Source organism: Schistocerca cancellata, chromosome 4, assembly GCF_023864275.1.
Source record: "Schistocerca cancellata isolate TAMUIC-IGC-003103 chromosome 4, iqSchCanc2.1, whole genome shotgun sequence".
Taxonomy (NCBI): Eukaryota; Metazoa; Arthropoda; class Insecta; order Orthoptera; family Acrididae; genus Schistocerca; species Schistocerca cancellata.
The window spans coordinates 370,054,519-370,079,635 of NC_064629.1; the positions used below are offsets into that span (position 1 = coordinate 370,054,519).

At 37.3% G+C, this 25,117-nt stretch overlaps 1 protein-coding gene across 1 annotated transcript in view; it reads right to left on the bottom strand.

The window, feature by feature from the left end:
• The window catches only part of LOC126184205 (voltage-dependent calcium channel type A subunit alpha-1-like), a 204,024-nt gene extending 180,227 nt beyond the window's left edge, over positions 1 to 23,797 (bottom strand). Inside the window, exons 1-2 of the mRNA XM_049926573.1 lie at positions 23,699 to 23,797; positions 1,346 to 1,462 (exon numbers count right to left, since the gene is read on the bottom strand). Of these exons, the coding sequence (XP_049782530.1) occupies positions 1,346 to 1,462; positions 23,699 to 23,797 (216 nt within the window). The remainder of the gene's footprint in view (positions 1 to 1,345; positions 1,463 to 23,698) is intronic.
• Between the last annotated feature and the right edge of the window lie 1,320 nt (positions 23,798 to 25,117).

Consider the following 25,117-nt stretch of genomic DNA (forward strand, 5'->3'; position numbering starts at 1 on the left):
CTGCACTAAGACATTCTCTAAAGCTTTTTCTGTGAAAAGATAAGTATTTCCTTGGAAGCAATGGATATATTCATATTCTTACCAAAGTCATTCCAAATTACACTTCATTTTACTTTTCCACTTTTTTGATTCTTTCCTTCAAAGTAATTCATTGGATAAACATTGTTCTTGCTGTTTTATACAATCTGTTTGATGAAATCCAAACATAAAACATTGTAACAGCTTCCAAAATAGATATCTACAAATCAACAGTAAACTCTGAAAACATACTTTAGGCATATTTAAATGTAAATGGATTAATATTACTACATTATTTTCAAATTTTCTTGCAAACTGCTTATGAGTGACAGCGTGTTTAGAAAAAATACGATTCACTCAGACAGAAACCCAAGAAAGTAAATGCTAACAACAGAGTTTAATGATGAAAACCATCCAACTGATAAATTTATCTTGCAATGTACTAGCACAAAATGTATGGCATGGAAAGAACAATTTCAAAGATATTGTTCGTACATCAAGAAAAAGGCTATGAAAACATGAGATTATCTGGGGAGTTTCTGAACTGAAAATGAAACATGGGAAAATTTTTGAGTTACCAAAGATATTAAGAATTTGGGATGAAATACAATGGAAACAAAAAAAATTATACTTTTGCAGCTTTCAGAGAAGAAATAGTACACTGATTCTCTGGAGATATTTGTGAATTTTAATGTGTGATGTTTGCAGATAGGCCTTACTAGCAAGGCCAACAGTTTCATCAGGCTTCCATTACTTTACATAGTAAGAATATACCAGTAGCTGACAGTTCTGATACTTGTACGAGTTGCTAACAAATCATCTGGTTGGATACAGTTAGAAGACTAAAGTGCTACTGAATTTGTGGGTTTGACTTACTATACAGTGAATCAGTAATTCTTTCTACTCCTCCATTTAAAAAGAATTTAACTAACAATTTCTTCCCAATTAATTGGAGATAGAAACAAGCTGAATACCTTCAAGAATTCTCTTCAGTTTCTTGGTGCCCTGATAAACTTCTGTTGATGTTATATATCATTTTGGAAGCTGTTTCATAAATAATTGAGTTTCTCAATTCATTTATGCCAACAGTTTTGCTGTCACAAGAGAAATATTTCCAAGTGTATGCATTTTACTTTTTTGTTCACAGTACCAACATATTACTCAACAGAAGCTTCTGCAATTAATTTTCCTTGCATTACCGAAGTGATTAATGCAGGATAACTGTGAGTTTTGTCACATACCCATGTGACAGCTTATGTAAAACCTGAAGTATTGCTCATGTCTGGAAATATTTCTCTTATTAGTCACCAAAAAACCAGTTATTTACCTTAAAAGATTGCACAAAAGTCCACAATAATATCCTGATGGTGTAGCCCTGTCTCAACAGCTTAATGAGGCGCGCGGCTCGGAACAGCCTCAAGAATCCCACGTTGATGAATTTCTCCTGTGCATCACCATAGAGCAATTTCTGGACAAATTAAACTGTGTTACTAATTATATAAAATGAAACACGACATTGAAACCACACAAAGCCGCTTACACTTGCGTCTCAGTGATAGTGGAGTACTAACGAATTTACAGAATGATGATCTTTATTTCAATTTCATTAACTGATGCCATACTTCCCAATAACTACATGGACATAAATCACTATCATGTTATTCCAACTAGCTGTTGATTGATGGTTTATATTAATTTTAGAATTAAAAAATTAATTAAATTAATCTTTCAGTTGGAAAAAATGACTCAACTATTTCAGCTTAATACACATCTGAGTTGTAGCTGCAGGGATAATATGCATCAAGTAATAAAATAGAAATGATCTTCTTGCTGCAAACTGGACAGACAGCAATTGTAAGCCACTTATGTGGAAGCCTACCAAGAACTACGTAGTATCAGTAAAAAGGAAAGTGAAAGTGCTATGATAGAGATGATAGTGCCCAAGAACAAACTATTGGGAAGAAAATTGTAATGCAGGGTCCAAATATAAACTAAAAGAAACAAAAGAGCAAAAACTGTTCAATGTTGCATGCAAGATTCTGCTACGTGAATTACATTTCGTCGTGACTTCTGTCCTCTACAGAGAAGGCTCAGACTAACGTGCTAGTATTTTTAATGGTAAATATTTGGAAAAAAAAGTGGAGGAACTAAATAAATGTCACAGGGCCTGGTAGAGTAGCACTGAATATTATTATTTGATGGAAACATAACTGATCCCAATATACTTGTTTTACACATTGTGGGAAAAAAGGAATTTTACTCTTCATATTTTTGCCTCTCTTGCAGTATAGTTATACTGCCCATTTATTGCATATTTAATACAAAAGATATGCAAGAAAACATTTCTTAAGACTAATTTCAGAACTGCAACAAGGAAAACATTACTTCTCATTCGAGAATATTGGAAATTTTTCTCAGGTTTTCAGTCCATTGGTTGAAGCTCCTTCTAAAGCCTTCTAAACAGGTTAATATCATTATGCCAAGTAACCAAGTATGTCTTAGAGCTTTTTATTCAAAGCCACTCAACACTAGACTAACTTAGCACTGAGTATAAAATTATACCCATCAAATAAATGATGCTGGTGTGTTTTTAAATACACAAAATTTTTATTCCCATTTTTGTACAGAATACTAATGAAGAAAGGATCTGTATGTAATACACTCTAAGACAAGAAAAAATGTCAGAGCATGAAGGAATTATCCAAATGAGGGGTGATGTACGTCTACAGACAAACAAATGGTTATAGTTTCAGAAGTAAATTGGAAGATTTATTCAAGACAAAGAGCTTCACAAATTGAGCAAGTTAGTAATGCATTGGTCTACTTCTGGCCCTTATGCAAGCAGTTAATTGGCTTGTCATTGAGTATTAGTTGTTGGATGTCCTCATGAATGATATGTCAAATTCTGTCCAACTGGCTTGTAGGCCGTGCCCATAATGCTCCTAACTTTCTCAATTGGGGAGAGATATGGCGAACTTGCTTTCCAGGGTAGGGTTTGACAAGCATAAAGACAAGCAATAGAAACTCTCACCACATGCAAACGGGCATTATCTTACTGAAATCTAAACCCAGGATGGTTTATCATGAAGGGCAATAAAACAGAGCATTATCCCAAAACTATCACTCCTGGTTGTCGAGCCATATGGTGGATGACCGTCAGGGTGGTATCCCGCTGCTTTCCAAGGCATCTCCAGTTATGTCTTCAGCCTAGAATCTCATGACTGGAATAGAATTGTCTTGAGCGATGAGTCCCATTTCAAACCGAGCCCTGATGAGCCCTGGATAGTAGTCGAATACCAACCTGACTGTTGCCCGCCATATGGCCCGACAGCCAGGAGTGATGGTCTGGGGTGCCACTTCTTTTCATAAAAGGACCCCTTTAGATGTCATCCACAACACCCTCACAGCACAACAGTATGGCAACAATATTCTACACCTCATTTTGTTGGCAAACCACCCTGTGTGTAAATTTCAGCAAGATAGTGCCCGCCTGCACACAGCAAGTTTCTCCTGCTTGCCTTATTGCTTACTAAACCATACCTTGGCCAGCAAGCTCAACAGATCTCTCCCCAATTGAGAAAATTTGGAGAATTATGGACAGGGCCCACCAACCATCTTGGGATTTTGACAATCTAATACACCAACTGGACAGAATTTGGCATGATATCGAGGGATGACAACCAACAACTCTATCAATTAATGCCAAGCCCAGTAACTGCTCGCATTGGGGTCAGAGTTGGACCAACACATTACTGACTTGCTGAGTTTTTTAAATTTTCTTATGAATAGATCATCCAATTTTTCTGGAACTGTAATCATTTGTTTGTCTGTACAAGTACACAAGATCTGCAGATTTCCATACAATTCAGATAATTATTTTGTGGTGTGTCTTTTTTTCCCCTTTAAAGTGTATATTTCACTGTCTTGCCGTACACTATCATTTCATTAAAAAAAAGAAAGTCACTAGTTTCCTATTTACATTATCATTAAACTGTACATTAGATCAAGACTATGGAATGGAAGAATAAGAAAACTTTCAAAGAATGAAAGAGATAAATAACAAATGCCATTAAATGAAAAGTAATGCTAACTACAAATCAAAATACAAAGTTCTTCATATCTGTGGAATGAAAGAAAGATACTACAGTTGCTACCACTGCACAGCAGGAACAGAACAATGAGTATCACTGAAGCAACTAATCAGGGTTCTTACATCAAAAGTAATAGGACAACATTTACAGTAATAATATCTCTGATGATGGGCAAAAAGTCTAGAAGATAAGAACAAACATAAGAGGTTAGGTTGAGATCTAAACAAGGGAAGAAATATTTGGTTTCACAATGTACTGTGTTTCATTTTTTAAATACCCACAAAAACATTAAAAAAATTCACTCATATCTGAATTCCCATTCAGCAATTTAATTGCAGTGAGGAGACTCGTTGCAATGTTCTCTAAAACCAACACGAATAAATGACAGTTTTAAATATTTTAAAAAGATAAACAGCATTATCGTGAAAAATATTTTAGTACTCAATGCTAGAAAATGAATGCGAGATTCAAAATACAATACAAGCTTAGAAAAAAATTATAAGGCTTCAGATAAAATACATTGCTCTGTTCAGCTGAATTTCACACTTTCTCAAAATTTTCATAAAATGCAAATAAAGCTTATTTCTGTGAAATTAATTTGTAAATGATAAAAAGTGTTACACATTCAATACTGAACAGCAAAGGAAACAGAAAATAGAAAAAAGAACACAAAGCTGAACTGAATTATGTGTCTGAAACACGCAAAGCAAAAGATGCAAATCAGCTTCTTATTGCAGAAGCAATAATAGTGAGGGCTGTGTAAATACTACTAGTAAGCACACTGGACAAAAAGTTAGTTACCCCAAAGGAACCTCTCTTTAATACCATGTAACACTGGCTGTAACATTGATAATGGCCTCAGTTCCACACAGGAGAAAGTCCACAAGTTTCTTCGGGTATGCCATATGCAGCTGAAGGTACTCATTGATAATTAGATTCCATAGAGAAATAAAACTTGAGGATGTTCATTGTTATATTTCAACCACTGTTTTGAATAGCCCCAGACATTTTCTGTGGGACAATGACTGGGCGATTAAGGAGGCAAGTTGAGGTGTGATAGGGTACCTCACTGTTAGTCAAACAAGCAACTGTTTGTGCTGCCTTATGGACATGGCTATTGTCATTTAGGAAGACAGGAATGACCACAACATACTCGTAATTAAGAGGTAGAGGAAGGAGCAGCACCTGAACTTAGTGATTGGGACTATGTCATTAAACATAAACTACCCCCAGAACATCACAGAACCACCTCTGGCCCGAACTAAACCCTCTGAATTCTATGGATTAAATGCCCCAGTGGGCTGTTGGTGCAACTGATGCCTTGCAGCCTTTGAAAATATGATTTCTCAGACCACACTACATGCCTTCCAGTCAGCTACTGTCTAGTTTGAGTTATTTGGCCCAATGAAAATGTACAGCTTTATGTGATCCTGTAAGCAGTGAACTTTTGTGAGGTACCCACCTCTGAATTTCTTTTACATGCAATGTTCACTCACAAAGTGACTGAGATCAACTTGTTTCACTGTCTGTACCACTTCCTGTTGGCTTTAAAACCAACTGTCATAGACATCATGTGACACTTGTCTCAAGTTGCTGTCCTTGTCACTTGAGGTCTTTTACAACTAGTGTTCACATGTCATACCACATGACTGCAAGAGTTACATGATTCCTTGTAGATTCATTGGACAATTGACAATGGTACACCAACAAAGAATCCAACTTAAGTAACAGCAGGTCAAGCATTTGTCCAAATGTGTTAGCTCCATTCTGCCATTCTAAGACATCTCTGCGTCACCCCATATTACTGTACTGATTTCATACAACTGTCTGGCATGTACACATCACATCACTGTCAAGATGACAGAGAGGGAGAGTTATATGACCACCTGGTACCAGTCCTACTCCGTGGACAGCACTCCAAAGTGAGCAATGCACTTTTTCACGAGGGTGACTAATATTTTGTCCGGTGAGCTTATTAAAACATATTTTATAAATTGAGTGAAAAATATATTTTAAACAGGCATAATTATAACAAAGCAAGTTATATGAATTGTTGATGAAAGTTACTTCTCTTTCAACAAATGTTTCATTATAAAAACACAGAACTTCTCTCTGTGATTGTCTTCAAGGTATTACAATGCCTTGTTTCAAGTATATGATATTTTAAAGAACCGTAATTCATTACCACTTTTAGATTCTCATGCTACATACAATTACTAATAGTTCATGAGTGTTTGACATCAAATGTTATAAATCTAACTATCAAATAGCTATTTTGTAGCATTCATCAGGTGTGAGATGAATCAGTTTTTAGAGATAAAGAACAAATATTTAATAACATGATACTGGAAAATCATAAGTGGAAAACAGACAATAGAATGAGTAGAGATACTCACGTACAATGTAGCAGAGGCAATGAACACAAATAAGAACTGGAACATGCTATTTCAGCTTATGAGCTATCTCTCTTGCACACAACTACATGGTCCCAGTGCTGCAGCTTAGATGGAATGACAGAAACTTCAACTTCTATCGTGTCCCAAAATGAGAAATATCATGCCTATATCCCCTCGCACCCCCCACCCCCCCAGAACTGTAAGTCCCATTCTATAATACTACTCACAAGGGAAATTTGTCACACATGCCCCTCAGATTTAGTGGTCAGAGGGCCCAGTGGACAGCCCGTCTAAAACTGAACACAGTTCAAGCATGCGAACAGGAATAAAATGTACTGAACTGTGAAAAAAATAAAAAGCAAAATAGACACAGTGCATGGTCCATGGTCAGGAAGTGCAATACAGAGGACCCTGCCAGATCAATGGCAATGGTGTGGTTAAGTGGTCACGATGTTAGACTACCAAGTGGACGAGCCATGTTCAAATCTCCCTTGTGCCCCCCCCCCCCCCTTTTTTTTCCCCAGTATTCAGATTTGTGTCTGTCATGATGTAATGTCCGTTCGCAACAGTGAGGTGTCAGGGAGGGACCTATAATGGCAGTTGATTCTGCACAACTACTCTATTAGCAGGCGAAAGGAAGTGGCTTTCGAATGGGAACTGCAATAGTTTGATGACAAGGTGACAAGTCAACTGAATCCTCCACTGGAAAACACATCTGGTGTGTCATACATAGCATTACCAACAGTACATGTGTCATATGATATGAATCTCTTACTGACACACCTAATTTGTGATCCTGGTGAGTGATATGCCTCCTAGTCTGATGTAGGTGTTCGTATGAACGTGATTGTAATACCTCCCATGGAAATAATGAAAACATAATAGTTTGTCACATAAGTTGCAACAAATGAATTCAAGTTTCACAATCACAGTTTCTCTGTGCTCTGTCAAAACACGTTTTTAATGTTTTTGGAGTTGCATTCCATTTTGGAAGTTCTGACCTGAACTCCTTTGTTGCAACATAGTTCACACCCATTTATTTTGTTTTAATTCCTTGAGACATCTATATGGCAACTAGTCTGCTCTCACTACTCATCATGTTTACTTGCAACAGTAACATATTCTTACCTCATGACTTACATTCTATAACCAATGTATAGTATGACTACTGCCAAGACTACAGAAAGAGAACAGACATTTCAGTGACTGAACAGACAGTTCATAATGTTGTGGAAAAAAAAAAAAATGGGACATGGGAGTTTCGAACCTGCTTTACTAACCACTAACCACAGCCTCACTGCTATTCAGTTTCCCTCATTATTACACTTGTTAAGCGTGGACTCTTCACTGTTTTTTCCCCTCCACTGTTCAGTACACCTTCCTGTTTTCATGTTTGATCTTTGTTTGGTTTTGGATGTGCGATAGGCAGTTCCCTTGTCAGAAAAATCAGTTCTAGTTTCATACCACATATTTCCTATTCTCTCTCGGAGGCAGGGTTACCTATGAATGAAGCCATGTCATATACTAAGTAAGTTGCAGCTTCTGAATATCCACTTATGTGGGCTTAACCACCACAGATCTGCACACATGAAGGAAGGACCAACACCAAACTGTGACCAAGAGCTACATTGAGCAAGGCTATATGATTGCCAGTATGACCCAAACCCAAAAATGAACACGGCTGAGTGAGTTCAGAGAGCAGACAGAATAATTAAAGAGACAAGGAGAAGCACACACGAGATCTGTCATCTCATGCATGTCACATGTTTGAAAGTTGTCACGTAACTGGTGGTTATGACTGCAGAAACTGGCATTAAACTGTGCAGATTTTCTCTGCTGTGAGACCTGTCATACACTGATTTCCACACAACCACATATGTTACAGCAAACCTGTATGCACCATTTTAAAGAACTTTTACAGTGGAGTCATCTGACAGTGTGGTCTAGGTAAACTCTGAAAGATCAAATGCATATTTCAAATTTATTAGTAAGTGCACAGTAAAATTTAACTAATGAATGCACCTTTTTACAGCTGTCAATCAGGTTTTCACTAAAAGATAACAATGAAAGGTATCAGACTAAGTATGTACAAACAATGACACTGCAATAATTTGCATGTAAAAACTCTAAGTAATCATTTATTTATTAAATAAAATTGATACAAAATAATGTGCAACGGCATGTGAGAGTCATAAGCAAAATAACATCTCACAGAATGGGCATACAACTTACATTCTTAATTAGTGTTAAAATTACTTTAGGATTCAAGAATATTCAGAAAACAGTGAAAGCTATATAAATTTTGAATATGTTACTGTAAATGTGAAATATTATTATCACGCTCAGAAAATATAAGATGTGCCTCTTGGACCCTCACTGACAAATATCATAAAACATGTATAAATATAATAGAAAAAACTGAATTCCACATGAACAGGCTATGAAGGGCCAATGGTACTGATTGGCCGTATGTCATCCTCAGCCCACAGGCATCACTGGATGTGGATACGGAGGGGTATGTGGTCAGCACGCCATTCTCCCAGCCATACAAATACAATAGAGGAAGCAAAAAATAAGATATAAAGGTCATTTGACCCAAGACGAAAAAACTTTTTGTAACATTCTCAACAAGCATTTTCTCTAGCCAACTGGCACCACAGCTGCAGTCACATATCTACTAAGCATTTCAGGTAGATGATCTTTCCAGCACAGTAATTTAAAAAAGCACAAATTTTATGGTTAAACCAAATACATACTGTATCTCATTAATTTTAGCATTACAGAAGGCATATTTTTCAGTGCTCTGAAAAGAATCATTGTCAAACCACTACATAACAAAGGATCAAAGGAAGAAACATCTAACTACAGACCAATATCATCAATGGTCAAATTTAGTAAAATCCTTGAGTCATTTATTCTGGCACAATTTAGTGTCATTTCCACTAGAAACAATTTTCTTGAAGAAACACCACATGGACTTACAAAAGATTGCATCACCATAAGAAGTGTCACAGAATTTTTGCACAAATTCTGTAATTAACTACACTGAAGCACCAAAGAAACGTATAGGCATGTGTATTCAAATACAGATATATGTAAACAGGCAAAATACTGTGCTGGATTCAGCAGCACCTACATAAGACAAGTACCTGGCGCAGTTGTTAAATTGGCTACTGCTGCTACAATGACAGGTTATCAAGATTTAAGTTAGTTTGAACATAGTGTTATAATCAGCCCACGAGCGATGTGACACTGCATCTCCAAGGTAGCGATGAATTGGGGATTTTCCCATACAACCAGCGTACCGTGAATATCAGGAATCTGGCAAAACATCAAATCTCTGACATCGCTGCAGCTGGAAAAAGATCCTGCACAAACAGGACCAACGACGACTTACGAGAATCATTCAACGTGACAGAAGTGCAACCTTTCCACAAATTGCTGCAGATTTCAATGCTGGGCCATCAACAAGTGTCGGATTGTGAACCATTCAATGAAACATCATCGATATGGGCTTTCAGAGCCAAAGGCCCACTCGTGTATTCTCGATGAATGCATGACACGAAGCTTTATGCCTCGCCTGGGTCTGTCAATATTGACATTGGACTGTTATGACTGGAAACACATTACCTGGTCAGAAGAGTCTTGCTTCAAATTGTATCGAGCAGAGGATGTGTACGGTTATGGAGACAGCCTCATGAATCCGTGGACCCTGCAAGTTAGCAGGGGACTGTTCAAGCTGGAAGCTGGTGGAGGCTCTGCGGCGTTGTGGGGCATGTGCAGTTGGAGTGATATAGGACCCCTGATACATCCACATATAACTGTGACAGGTGACACATATGTAAGCATCTATCAGAACAGCGTGGAAAAACTCAACATTAGGTCTATGACTGAAACAGTAATGCAAGGTAAGCCACAGGGTTCAATACTAGGACCATTTATTTTTCTCATATATGCAAATGACATCATACAACATTCTAATTCCCAGATAATTACTTCAGCTGACAACACTTCTCTGCTCTTCTACGGTGGTGATTGGAAGGAGATGGCACATTGTTCAGCACATGAAACATAAAACTGACTAAACATTTAAGTAACCAATGCCTAAAAACCAATAGTACAGAACCACAGTTACTGGATTTCAAAGCAGGCATTCCACAGAGTACAGAAAATATTTGCAAAATTTTGTACATAGACACTGAAGACTGCAAATTACTTGGCCTGCACTGAGATGGAAATTGTCAATGAGTAAACCATGGAAACTTTGCGCGTGGAAAAGCAAGCAATGCATTATACTTGCTAAGCCAGCTGTCCAAAATAGAATGTAATAAATTGCTGAAAATGGTATACTATGAGACAGTTATTGTGCTGCTTGTGTCCACTTGAACAGAACACTGGTGCTATAAAAGCGAGCTGTTAAGCTGATACATAGTCTGAGGTACATGGAGACCTGTTGTGATCCTGTGTATGTTTGTGTGTGTAAATTTTTCAAAGCAGTGAAAGAAGCTATGAAAGTAGATGCAGAGAGGTGCTCTGCATCGCGGTGTAGCTTGCTGTCCAGGTTTCGAGAGGGTGTGTTGCTTCCCCTACTTATACCTCCGAAGGAGATCACGAATGTAAAATTAGAGAGATTCGAGCGCACTAGGAGGCTTTCCGGCAGTCGTTCTTCCCACGAAACATACACAACTGGAACAGGAAAGGGAGGTGATGACAGTGGCACGTAAAGTGCCCTCCGCCACACACCATTGGGTGGCTTGCAAAGTATAAATATAGATGTAGAATGAAGGAGTTGAAGGACAGAAATTGTAAGTCAGATGCACACATAAAATTTCGCAACTAAGTGTATAAAGTGCGCTGTCCAGTCACATTAATGTTACCACCTGTCAAAAAGCCTGAATAACCATATTTTGCAGTGTGGACTGCTATGAGACACGCAGGAAGAGTGTCAATGACATTCTGGAAAGCACTGCCAGGGAGGTGGAGCCATGCCGGCTCCAGTGTCCTGGCCAACTTTGCTAGGTGTCTCGGCTGAGTTTGCCTGGCTAAACAGCCCAATCGAGGCTGACCCACAGATTCTCAGTTGGGTTTAAATCTGAGGAGTTTGGTGGTTGCAGGAGTAGGGTAGGCTCATCTTGGTGCTGTTTGAACCGTGCAGGTACACTGCGATATGTGTGACATGTTGCATTGTCTTGTTGGTAGTGCCATCATGCTGAGGAAAAACTAACTGCACATAGGGGTGGACATGGTCCCCAAGGATAGATGCATACTTCTGTTGATAAAATGTGCATTCCAGAATGACAAGCTCATCCATGAAATAACATGAAAACATTCCTCAGAACATAATGCTCTCACCTCTGGCCTGGAATCTTTGGTTTCATACGTCTCACGTCTTATGCATCAACGACCATCTATCCAAAGGAGCATAAACCATGATTCATCTACAGAGACTACTTGTTACCACTCAGTGGATGTCCAGTTGTGGTATTGGTGTGCAAATTGCAGCCTTTGTTGCCAATGAGCAGCAGTCGGCACAGGTGCATAAACCAGGCTCATACACAGCAACGTTCACAGAACAGTCATTGAGGAAACACTGTTGGTAGCCCCTCGGTTCACCTGGGCGGTCAGTTGCTCAACAGCTGCACATCTATTCACCTGTACATGTCTTCACAGCTGTCGTTCACCCCTGTCATCTGTGTCCTGTGGTGCACCACAGCTGTCTTGGCAGCGGTTTTGGATAGCATCATTTTGCCATGCGCAGCATACTTTAACCATGAAAGCACATGACCAGTTTACAAACCTAGCCCTCCTAGAAATGCTTCCACCCTTGGCTTGAAAGACAATGATCATGCACCTTAAGGATGTCAGTTAAATAACTGTGTTTTCACATTACGACAATGACTGAACTGTTTTCCATGTCCCTCCCGGACACCATTTATATGGCTTTCACTGCTAGTGCTGCCATATGCCACCTGTGGAGGCTATTGCACTTTGATGTTGAACATAAGCGGTGGCCACATTAATGTGATTGGACCACGTATTACCTTACTACATAATCTTTAATTTCTCAAAACACTATATATTTACATAAAAGATATATAGTATCTTTGTAGTTAAAATTTTATTTGTATTAAACCTATGTACACAGCTATGATATGCAGTAACCTTGTGAACAAATAGTACATGTGCATAAGTCATCATTTGATGACTACATACAAAAAAATATAAATAATGACAAATAATGTGGCACTGACAGAAGATACATTTGATGATTAAAACATTTTCATTAATATGGTGATAGTAAAAGGAAACTTTCTGTCTGCTACCATATTTATTTTCTGAATTTGTCGTAAATGGTCACATTGTAGCATAGAAAAAGGTGGCCACTGTCACACGAACAAATGTTCATATTTTCCTCAGATCTGTTTAGATGAAAATCTTAATGTATGTCACTGTACAAGGAATCTCTCTCTCTCTCTCTCTCTCTCTCTCTCTCATTGATCTGTAGATCACTAAAGCACATCATAACCCAGAATAACACCCTGAACACTCAGCAGACATAATTATTTGATACAGTGGTTGGAATAGTCTACAACAAGAGCTCAGATTATCTGAAAGAAGAAGAATTAGTGTCAGTTGTTTTGCTCCTCCTGTTATGATATTTTGGGCAAGTTCTTTCAATTCAGTAGTATGTAAAGTAGTGGGAAGTGAAAATACAAGGGAGATATAAAGTCTTACTTTCAACCACAGAGGGCAAAAACATTCACAGGCATTTACTGTTGGTGTGTTTAGCTTATGATGAAGTCAAATTGGCTAGCTAAGTTAGAAAATACAGGTACAGACTCTGAACTGGTGTCAGGAGTGTTGTCAGTAGTTGTACTATTCTGCATAGGTGTTTACATCTTTTTCAATGGAAAATGTGTGGTACATTGAAAAGAATCATGAAAACAGTTCTTTCCATCATTTTAAACAATAATAAATATGTCACTGGAAGGATTCTAGAGCAGTGGTTCCCACACTTCTTTGGTTCCCTAGGCCCTTAACATGTCAGAATTTACTGACAGTGCCTGAAGTAAAAACATTGGTTTATCTAATGCAGTTGAAAAGCTCAGCTGACACAGATACAATAGTTTAGAAATATAATAATAAATCTTTTAAAATTATGAATGACTGAGTACATTTATCATTAATATAATACATGGGTGCCTGAGTTGCTTGTTCTCTTCACAACTCCTCAAATCTCAGAATCTAAATGTATACAGCTAACCTTATTTCCTTTTAATTTTGTGATGATATTTGTAATTTATTATTGTGACTGAAAAAACCAGCATCACACAAATAGGATGTTGCTAATGGAAGTAATGTTCACTAGTAGCTTTACTACTAAGCAGTAGATTTTCGTTTTTTACTGATATGCAACAATCGTGAGGTTCCATAATGCAATGCCAAATTTTGGCTTTGGCACTGTGATAAACCACTCAATAAGTTTTCTTTTGTAAATAAGTACTGTCAGGTAGAGCTCTGGCTCTAAACTGGTCTTGAATACATATAAATTTTTGGATCTTTTTTTTTCCAAACAATGGAAAATCCAAGATGGAATGATGGCAATCTTATGAAAAGGATAGATTTCTACTCACCATGTAGTGGAGATGTTGAGTCGCTGACAGGCACAACAAGCTTTCAGCCAAAAGGCCTTCCTCTGAAGTAGAGAACACACACAAACATTCACACGAATACAACTCACACACACCATTGTCTCCTGCTGCTGTTTTTTACAAGCTGTGTTAAGTGATCTTCAGAAGCAGAATGTAAATTCCAAGATAAATTAACTTCACTGGTGACTACAAATTGGTAGAACAAGGGAAAATAATCATCCATACTACCCTGAATCTCCATTATTTATCATTTTTTCTTCTTATCTCCATTTTTCAAAAAACTTAAATCTGCAACACTAATATGTAAATGAAGGGGGGAAAAAACCTTCTATAAATTTTTTCAGCACACTCGTGCCTTTCCTTCTTGAAAAAAAATGTGCATTTTTTTTTGTCATGGTTGAAACATATGAAGCAATACATTGCTTCATAACAGTCAGTATGAGTAGCAGTAATAAAACAAAGATGTGTATTCAGCTCACATATTTTCACACAAATTTTTGAACAACCCTACTTGCACTGGCTGAGTTTTTACATAATTTTTGTAATCAACAAACATTTTAAGATTACATACAGTGGAGTATTTAACTACTCCGATTTGAGCGCTTCTTTGTGAACATTGCCATGATTCCAAAGTGAATCTGGAGTTTTGTTTCAAATAATGGTCTGCAATCATCCATAACAGTTGGACAGTGAATAACCCATGTCAGTACAAACATAAACGCACTTTATCCTTTCACAGTTATTTTCAAACATAAATGTATTCAGTATACTGAAATGGTCCTGAGGTGTCTTTTTTTTTAACTTGTAGTAATACTTTTACAATAGAGATGCCCTCCACAATGGAAATATCTAAGAACCATATGTGACAAATCCAGTATGCACCTCTATAAATGTCCTTGGGCTCATCAAGCTGCAACCTAAATTCATTTCCTTTAGTTATTCAATTAATTCTGCATTAAGACTGAATGGAAACTGATGGTAATATTATACAAACACAAATTTGAAAGTAGTTTCTACACTGACTCTCAAATTGTGATATTCTTTAAATGTGGAGTAACTGGTAGATTTAACTGACAGTTGTTCTGTAGTGATAGGGAGCATTTTATACTTTGTAACTATACATGCAAACTTGTATGATGCTAGTAAAGCATTATTTGTTACTGACAAACACTTAGAAAAAGTACCTTTTGTTGTATTAATTCATTAACTTTCTAGAATGGAAGTTGGGAGGGTTACCAACAAAGTTTGAAAGATTTGTTTTTAAGTTGTGTTTTGAGTTACTTGCAAGAATACATACTGCTGCCAATCCTTTTAGTCACCTATACATTGTGGCCTTTCTACAGTATTTTCATTTGATGGTCTCAAGCCAAATTACATTAATTGATGTCATATTTTAATATTTTAGCTTGGTTTGTGGTACAGTCTATCCAACTTCAAGAATAATCTTAATCAACACACTATTACACTTCATAGCAACAAATGAGGTGGCTGAGAGGGGACGACCAGCTCTCCAACTCATATTGTTGCATACTTCTTCAGTAACTGATAATTAGGAAGCTTTTCCCTCAGATGAGAAATGTAAATACAAGTTTTCATCACAGTAGTATCACAGCAAAACTTAGATTACCAAACAATAATCTGTCACTGACATAATTTATGTGGCAGCAGTGCACCTGATATATACAGCTGTCACCAGCACACCTCACTCCTGTTGAACAAAGGAGCTGTAGCTGCTACTTTGCTATGGCATTGATTGATTGGCAAAGGTGGCACTCCAGGATAGAAACCTTTGTCAATGCACTGCATACAGAGGACAGTGCTCACATTTCTTTTTATCTTACTTCCTACATCAAATTCTTCAGCCAACAAACCAGTGCTTAGGTGAAGTTAACAGAGGAATGCAACCAACATTTTCAGTACACACACATGTAGACCAACAGTTGCAGTGGACATTATGTAAGGAGTACTAAGTCACCAGGGCTCAGTAAGGTGACAGAAGACTTAGAAGCTCTGTCTAGAGACTGAATGAAAGAGGATCAGATAGTGATAGTTTGAGGATATGGGACTGGGAATAGTCTTTGTGGGAATTGGCATAAGGTATAAGTGGTAATTTGGACAGAATTGCTATTCCAACTCAGAAAATTAATGTTCACTTTGTACAACTGTTTTAGCATTAAATCAACCTGTATTGACAGTGTTATGAGGTGAGTTAATATAGGACTTCGGGTGGTACTGATGAGTGCTGACAAGATACACGTTTCAGCAATACGTTGAGTTGTACTAGAAATAGTCTACACCTGAATAGCATTGGAAAGGGATGGTTGGTTCAGCTTTTAAGTGAAAGTATACATCAAATTCCTGTGATAATATGTAGAAGGGCTAGGCCTTTTTAAGGATGAAGTCAGATCAGAGGTATACCTGTATGAGGGAGGTTCCTTGTTAGTTCAATAAGTGGGAAGTGCAGATCAGAATGCTCAGTAAGCTTATTTTACCAAACTATTAGAGGAATTTGTGATACAATAGATGAACTTCTAATACATCTGAATTTTAACTTCCGTGTATCTCAAAGCATCATTTATGTAAAGCTTGTTTTGGAGGATACATATTAAGCGATTTCTATGCAGGGAGTTCATTCCAGATGGGAAGAGTGTCTATTTATATAATTTGGTGTTTTATTCAAAGGAGTTGTCATATCAAAAGACTGTAAAGTCCTAATATTTGAAGGATGTGCAGGGGAGTTTGAATTTTCAAAGAAAAACCTATTCACTCTCTACAGAGTGCACAGATATTTATACTGAAAGGAATCGACCCAGAGTCATGCTATTGAGTGTAGTAACTGTTGCCACATAATCCACAGGCAGTGTCCACCAAAATGTATTTATAAATATTTTAAATTTTTACACTGTATGATGTCATCCATTTCATAGCCATTGAAAAATGTCTGAAATGTGAATGTTGTCAACATTCTGGTACTTATTTCGTGCAAGCTATAGGACAGCACACAAGATTTCCAAATAATCTATTACAATCAGAAACTTCCTGGCAGATTAAAACTGTGTGCCAGACTGAGACTCAAACTCGGGTCCTTTGCCTTTTGCGGGCAAGTGCTCTACCAGCTGACCTACCCAAGCACGACTCACGCCCTGTCCTCACAGCTTCACATCTGCCAGTATATCGTCTCCTACCTTCCAAATGTCACAGAAGCTCTCCTGCAAACCTTGCAAAACTAGCACTCCTGGAAGAAAGGATAGCATTGTATGTACTGCAGATTAGATGATGGTTTCACCACCTGAGGAATTCATTTTTATAGGGTATAATTTATGACACCATCATGGTGGAAATGAAGACATTCTGAAGGAACTCTTTGTGCTCTACTAGGTTCCTCCTGTATGTTTGGACGCATCATGTAGGGCCAAGGAAAAAAGTGGAGTGTGAGATCCTAAAAATAGTCCTATTGGCTTTCCTTTTGTCGATACCAATGAAATTCTCCAACAGACAGAAGTAATCTGCTCAAGAAAAGTATATGTGAGTCAGAAGCAACAACTGCATCACTGATGAAATAGACTCTTTGAAAGAAAAATTACATGAGACAACCTGTGTGACAACTGAAGTCTGTTTAAGTCAATATCAGTCATAGATGTTATAGGTAACACCACCATCACACTGATCTGACCAAAATTGAGAGACACATTCAGAACGGCACTAAAATATTATCTATTTGGTTCACAAAAACCTATGCAAAAGTAATGAACAAGATGCTAGGTGAGAGAGAGTTTTGCTTCTCTCTATCATTAATGAGCCCATCATTCTAATACTTAGACTAAATAATACAAAGACACAGTTGCATTGATTACAGAAAACATTATCTCTTAAGGGAGAGGATGGAATAATATTGTTTGCTATACAAGTACAACCACTGTGAGAACATTAGAAATCACATCTAGCATCAAAACACAGAAAAGAAAAAAGTTTGCATGTTCTACCCAGCTGTAAGTATCCAGAGGGGAAGTTTTCATTATTTTATGCCTGTTTTCCACTGTTTTTGCGAAACAGAAAGATGAACTGCAAAAATATTGTAGCACAACAACACAAGTACATGAAAATATTTAGCTGCAGATTAATTTGTGGCTCTTTCAGCATTACTGGACACATGATCAGTTTATTTACTAAATAAAACTGTAAAATGTGTCCCAGCTAGTGCCTTGTATTGCAGATACAGTACACAGTAAAACTATCCTATGTGACACCAGGGCAGGTACGGAAAGCTGGCTGAAGCCAGAGATAAATTCTGCCGAAATTTTTAGAAAGGCCGAAATTTTTACAAAGTAGTAGTTTATCCTGTAGTGAAGTAGAAGTGGATAGTTCCTGTGAATTATTATGGGTGGAGGTTACACTCAACAACTGAGCTAGGTTAATAATTGGCTCCTTTTACCAACCTCCCGACTCAGCAGCATTAGGGGCAGAACAACTGAGAGAAAATCTGGAATACATTTCACAAAAATTTTCTCAGCATGTTATAGTCTTAGGTGGAGATTTCAATTTACCAGATATAGACTGGGACACTCAGATGTTTAGGACGGGTGGTAGGGACAGAGCATCGAGTGACATTATACTGAGTGCACTATCCGAAAATTACCTCGAGCAATTAAACAGAGAACCGACTCATGGAGATAACATCTTGGACCTACTGATAACAAACAGACCCAAACTTTTCGACTCTGTAAGCGCAGAACAGGGAATCAGTGATCATAAGGCCGTTGCAGCATCCCTGAATATGGAAGTAAATAGGAATATAAACAAAGGGAGGAAGGTTTATCTGTTTACCAAGAGTAATAGGAGGCAGATTTCAGACTACCTATCAGAGCAAAATGAAGATTTCTGATCTGACACTGACAATGTTGAGTGTTTATGGAAAAAGTTCAAGGCAATCGTAAAATGCGTTTTAGACAGGTACGTACCGAGTAAATATGTGAGGGACGGGAAAAACCCACCGTGGTTCAACAACAAAGTTAGGAAACTACTGCGAAAGCAAAGAGAGCTTCACTCCAAGTTTAAACGCAGCCAAAACCTCTCAGACAAACAGAAGCTAAACGATGTCAAAGTTAGCATAAGGAGGTCTTTCAGTAAGTGGATCGAAACAGCATATCCAGACACACTGGGATGATAATTTCATTGAAACACAGGATGAAACGTGTAAAGCTGAAATACTAAACACCTTTCTCCAAAGCTGTTTCACAGAGGAAGACTGCACTGCAGTTCCTTCTCTAAATCCTCGCACAAAAAAAAAAAAAATGGCTGACACCAAAATAAGTGTCCAAGGAATAGAAAAGCAACTGGAATCACTCAACAGAGGAAAGTCCACTGGACCTGGCGGGATACCAATTCGATTCGACACAGAGTACGCGAGAGAACTTGCCCCCCTTCTAACGGCCGTGTACCGCAAGTCTCTAGGGGAACGGAAGGTTCCAAATGATTGGAAAAGAGCACAGGTAGTCCCAGTCTCCAAGAAGGGTCATCGAGCAGATGCACAAAACTATAGACCTATATCTCTGACGTCAATCTGTTGTAGAATTTTAGAACATATTTTTTGCTCGAGTATCATGTCGTTTTTGGAAACCCAGAATCTAATCTGTAGGAATCAACACGGATTCTGGTAACAGCAATCGTGTGAGACCCAACTCACTTTATTTGTTCATGAGACCCGGAAAATATTAGATACAGGCTCCCAGGTAGATGCTATTTTCCTTGACTTCCGGAAGGCATTTAATACAGTTCTGCACTGTCGTCTGATAAAGTAAGAGCCTACGGAATATCAGACCAGCTGTGTGGCTGGATTGAAGAGTTTTTAGCAAACAGAACACAGCATGGTGATCTCAGTGGAGAGACATCTACAGACATTAAAGTAACCTCTGGCGTGCCACAGGGGAGTGTTATGGGACCATTGCTTTTCACAATATATATAAATGACCTAGTAGATAGTGTTGGAAGCTCCATGCGGCTTTTCGCGGATGATGCTGTAGTATACAGAGAAGTTGCAGCATTAGAACATTGTAGCAAAATGCAGGAAGATCTGCAGCGGATAGGCACTTGGTGCAGGGAGTGGAAACTGACCCTTAACATAGACAAATGTAACGTATTGCGAATACATAGAAAGAAGGATCCTTTATTGTATGTTTATATGATAGCAGAACAAACACTGGTGGCAGTTACTTCTGTAAAATATCTGGGAGTATGCGTGCAGAACGATTTGAAGTGGAATGATCATATAAAATTAATTGTTGGTAAGGCGGGTACCAGGTTGAGATTCATTGGGAGAGTCCTTAAAAAATGTAGTCCATCAACAAAGGATGTGGCTTACAAAACACTCATTCGACCTATACTTGAGTATTGCTCATCAGTGTGGCATCCGTACCAGGTCGGGTTGACAGGAGAGAGAGAGAAGATCTAAAGAAGAGCGGCGTGTTTTGTAACAGGGTTATTTGGTAAGCACGATAGCGTTATGGAGATGTTTAGCAAACTCCAGTGGCAGACTCTGCAAGAGAGGCGCTCTGCATCGTGGTGTAGCTTGAGAGCATCATGGTGTAGCTTGCTGTCCAGGTTTCGAGAGGGTGCATTTCAGGATGAGGTATCGAATATATTGCTTCCCCCTACTTATACCTCCCGAGGAGATCACGAATGTAAAATTAGAGAGATTCGAGTGCGCACAGAGGCTTTCCGGCACTCGTTCTTCCCGCGAACCGTGCGCAACTGGAACCAGAAAGGGAGGTAATGACAGTGGCACGTAAAGTGCCCTCAGCCACACACCGTTGGGTGGCTTGCGGAGTATAAATGTAGATGTAGATGAAACTCACTTTCACTCATATGATCCAGTTTCCCATTTACAAGATTAAAAAGACTGAGTACAGATTCCTTTGATAGACGAAATCTAGTTATAAATTCTTAGTCAATGTTTCCTTTCAAATAATTGAGCCTACATCTCACTTTATTATCTCTTTTCACTCTGAAGAATAGTTCTGAAAAATCTCATCATTACTGTCCAATTCTGTAGCAAATTCTGACTATTCGTCAAATATATTGTCTAGACAACCTCTGTAATGAAGCATGAAATCACGGGATAGTTTGTCCCAAGTTTATGCTAAAGATGGGTGTTATTCCACACAGGCACAAGAAATTTCCCACACCCTTTCAAGAATAGAGATTAACAGGTAGTTATCCCACGATTATACAGCATTTGATAGTATGGACCATGCAATACTTTTGCACAAGATGGAAGATTAAGGGATCAGGACAAAGGAAAATGTTATCCACCAGTGTCAATAAAAAGAAGAGATATTTCAGTCTGAGGCATCATGTAAGGTTGCACGGTGCCACATGGCTCTGTTCTGAGTGTGCTTTTCTTTGTATTTATCTCAACACTCTACCACGAAATACGAAAACCAATTCAAAACAACTTCTTTTTGCATATGATGTAAGTGTTATTATGAAGGACATGGAATGTAATGTGAATGATCTAGCTAATAAGGTAGTTGGCAACAACATCACGTGGCTTTCAAGTCACAGATTAACGCTTTGTATACAATTTCTGACAGAAAACTCTTGTAAAAGCACTTTTTTTTTTTTGAGCCAAGGTGGTAAAGCAGTTAGTGAAGTCAATCATTATAAATTCTTAAGTCTGAGGATAGATGGAAAGCTTTCTGACATTCAAGAGCTTGTGCAAAAACTAAATGCTCCTATCTTCACTACCAATAATCACTGCTGTACCTGACACTGAAACACTGAGGTTTGTTAACTTTGTTTACTTTCATTGTATTATTTCCTTTAGTGTCTGTACACTTGCCAAGAATTTTCTTAGCCTAGAAAAGGATGGTCAGGCAGATCTGTGATGTCGATTTTTTAAATTTGCATAGGCCTACTTTCAGGTGTCTCGGAATTCTAACATTCCAGTCCCTGTATATATATTCCATTGTGGGAGTTATTGTTGACATTACAGATTCATTCAGAAGAAACTCCAACATTCATTCAGAGAACACTACACAGAAAAATGATTTACACTTGGATAACACTTCCTTAAGCACTATACAGAAAGGTGTGCACTATTCAGCAGGTTTCATTTTCTACCATCCAGCAGAACTGTTGTTAGATTGCATCTTCCATAAGCTTCCAGTAGAATTAAAAACAAAGAATGATAAACCCCCAGTCTTGAAAAGTAATCTGAGAGGTTTTGTTGTGGCATACTCTTTCCGTTATGTACAAGAGTTCCTCACAGTAGTTGAGAACTTTGCTTAGTAATGTGTTATTTGTTTATGCAGTCTCTCACATTTTATTGTTTTTTATAGATCTCTGATTTCTTTCCTTTGTAATTATTCTAATCTACATTTTATAAACTATGTAGAGACTTACTCCATGGCCATGTAGCTATGGCTTACATGGTCACACATAATCCCACATAACCTGACAAATGAACAAAATAAGATGACTGAAGGATGCAACAGACATGGTGAATCTCTTGTAAGTACATCTACCAAAAGTGTAGTGTTCAGTTACTGAAAAATGGAGGACACATGATGGTACGCAGAGTATAATGCACAACCAATTCCTGACAACTTCTTCCAATTTTCATCATGATGGTATTTTGCTTCATAGTGGGAAGGACCAAACCATGTGGCTTACCAAACTGGGAGGGTCTAAAATCAAATGCCAAATGCACAACCAAGCAGAATCTGTCTTTAAAGACCTCTCATGATGGTTTAATGCAAGAATAGACTGCCCCAAAATGCCCATAGAAATGTTTGCTTTATTACAAAACAGAGAGAACAAAACGACCACAGATATGAACTACAACATGAGGAAAGACCATAATGGAAAAAAAAGAGAGAGAGAAGAAGATCTGTTGAAAAGTCATTAATGGTAAAAGAGTATGTATATACAGTACCTTGCACTAATAAATAAACAGAAAATTAACAACAGCTATTCTGTGTATAAAAGGGGAACATAATTTACTGTATAATTTAGAATAATGACAAGACATGTGGAACTCTAGGTTTCCCCCATAGGCAAAACATCTAATCATTATACATGACTAGTCAAAAAAGCCTTCAAAGGCACTTAATTATAGCCATTTTATTCATCTAATGTATATTTCTCAATTGTTAGACACATACACATAAAAAGAGAAAGAAAATGAAAGATTTAGAGTTCTACCTCCTCCAGAAACCTCAGCCCATTATTGGAACTCAACTCTCTTCTTATAGACAAACCATGGCTCTTTAACTGTGTTTGGTTCTTTAAAATATCATAGAATTGTAGCCGTTCATCAGTAATGATTTATAAGGAAGCAGAAAAGTCATGTTTTCTAGTAGATTGTCAGACTTTTGCCCTTTTAGCACTGCTGTTATTACAGTATGTGTAAAATACATGTAATAGTTTCTTAAATTGTGCTATGTATATAACATTTTGAAGTGTGGATGCTTTGTTATAAATAAACCTTCAAATCCTCTATTTATTCTAAAATTAGTAGAAAGGTAGTCATTTTAATACTCACCCCAAATTCAATAACTAAAACATCTACAATGCTGCCAATAACAGTGATGAAGTCAAATGTATTCCAAGGATCTTTGAAGAAATTCTGTAACCAACGCATACATAAGAAGTTTATTTCATATATTTAATTACAAGACTATGCCTAAACCAGTTAGTATCATGCTGATAAAGAAATGAGACTGAATGATGGACAGTGCTAAATGTACTGACATTTCAAAAATTTCTTAAATCTGCTGATCAGTATTTAAATATGTCAACAGATGACAGCATCATTTTCCACTTTTGTCTATGGTAAAAAAAATTGTGCTACACATAAAAGACATTTATTTATTCCTTCACATTCTGTTTCTGTATCCAAAAATTTGAGAAAAGATATAAGTGTTTCTGATGCCCATCACTCAGTCAGTATTTCTTGTGATCAGAATAAGAAGAGCCTCGAGGCTTGACATAAATTAACATTTGTTTCTTGCTCATAACAATGCAGATTAGTGCTAGAGCAACCATTACAAACCAGAATCGAAAACTGCTACTACTCATAGGAATGTATGAAACACTCAAGAGTATATCACCAGCTATCCAAATTGTATGGAATGAATAATACCACAGTATGATACTGCAGATAAGTCATTGGTTACTTAAACTGTATTTTCGATACATTACAAAAAATATAAACCACAAAAAATATAGTGAATTAAATTAATCGACATACATGACCAGTTTTTTTTTATTTTTTATTTTTTTTACATTCTCCTGTCACTGAGGACATGAAGACTTCAGTTTAAAAGTGAAATTAAGATTTTTAACATCATTTCGGTACATAAAACCGTATGAATTAAGGTTAAATTTTTTTTATCAGCACTCATTCTATATACACAATATGAAATTTCTGCTGCTGACACTTTTACCCACAATAAGAATAAAACTAGCAGCTACTGATGCACTCCATGAAATTATTTAGAAAATCTGGTAAATTGAAAGACTTGTTCTATAATATTTTCATAGAGAGATAAAAAAGATTTGGTGAGTTAAAATCAAATCATGAAACTATAAAAATATTGGCAATTTCAATCAGGCAGCAAATATAAGTAATTGATGTACCTAGTCACAATATTTAAGCATGCCCTCAAAACTTAACAGTGATAAAATTAAAATAAGCTACATTTTAAACAGTATATATGGGTAGGAAACTAAGAGAATAGGAACATGGGAAAGATGATACATATATATATATATATATATATATATATATATATATATATATATATATATATATATATATATTCACATCAGCTCGTTGTAGGTTCAAACAATTTTAGCATCTACGCATTACAGCCGAGTATGTGGAAATATTCATAGTCTGCCCAATAAACTACTCAAAGAATTATAGGGTAATTTTTGTAACCCTATCAGTGTGACCATT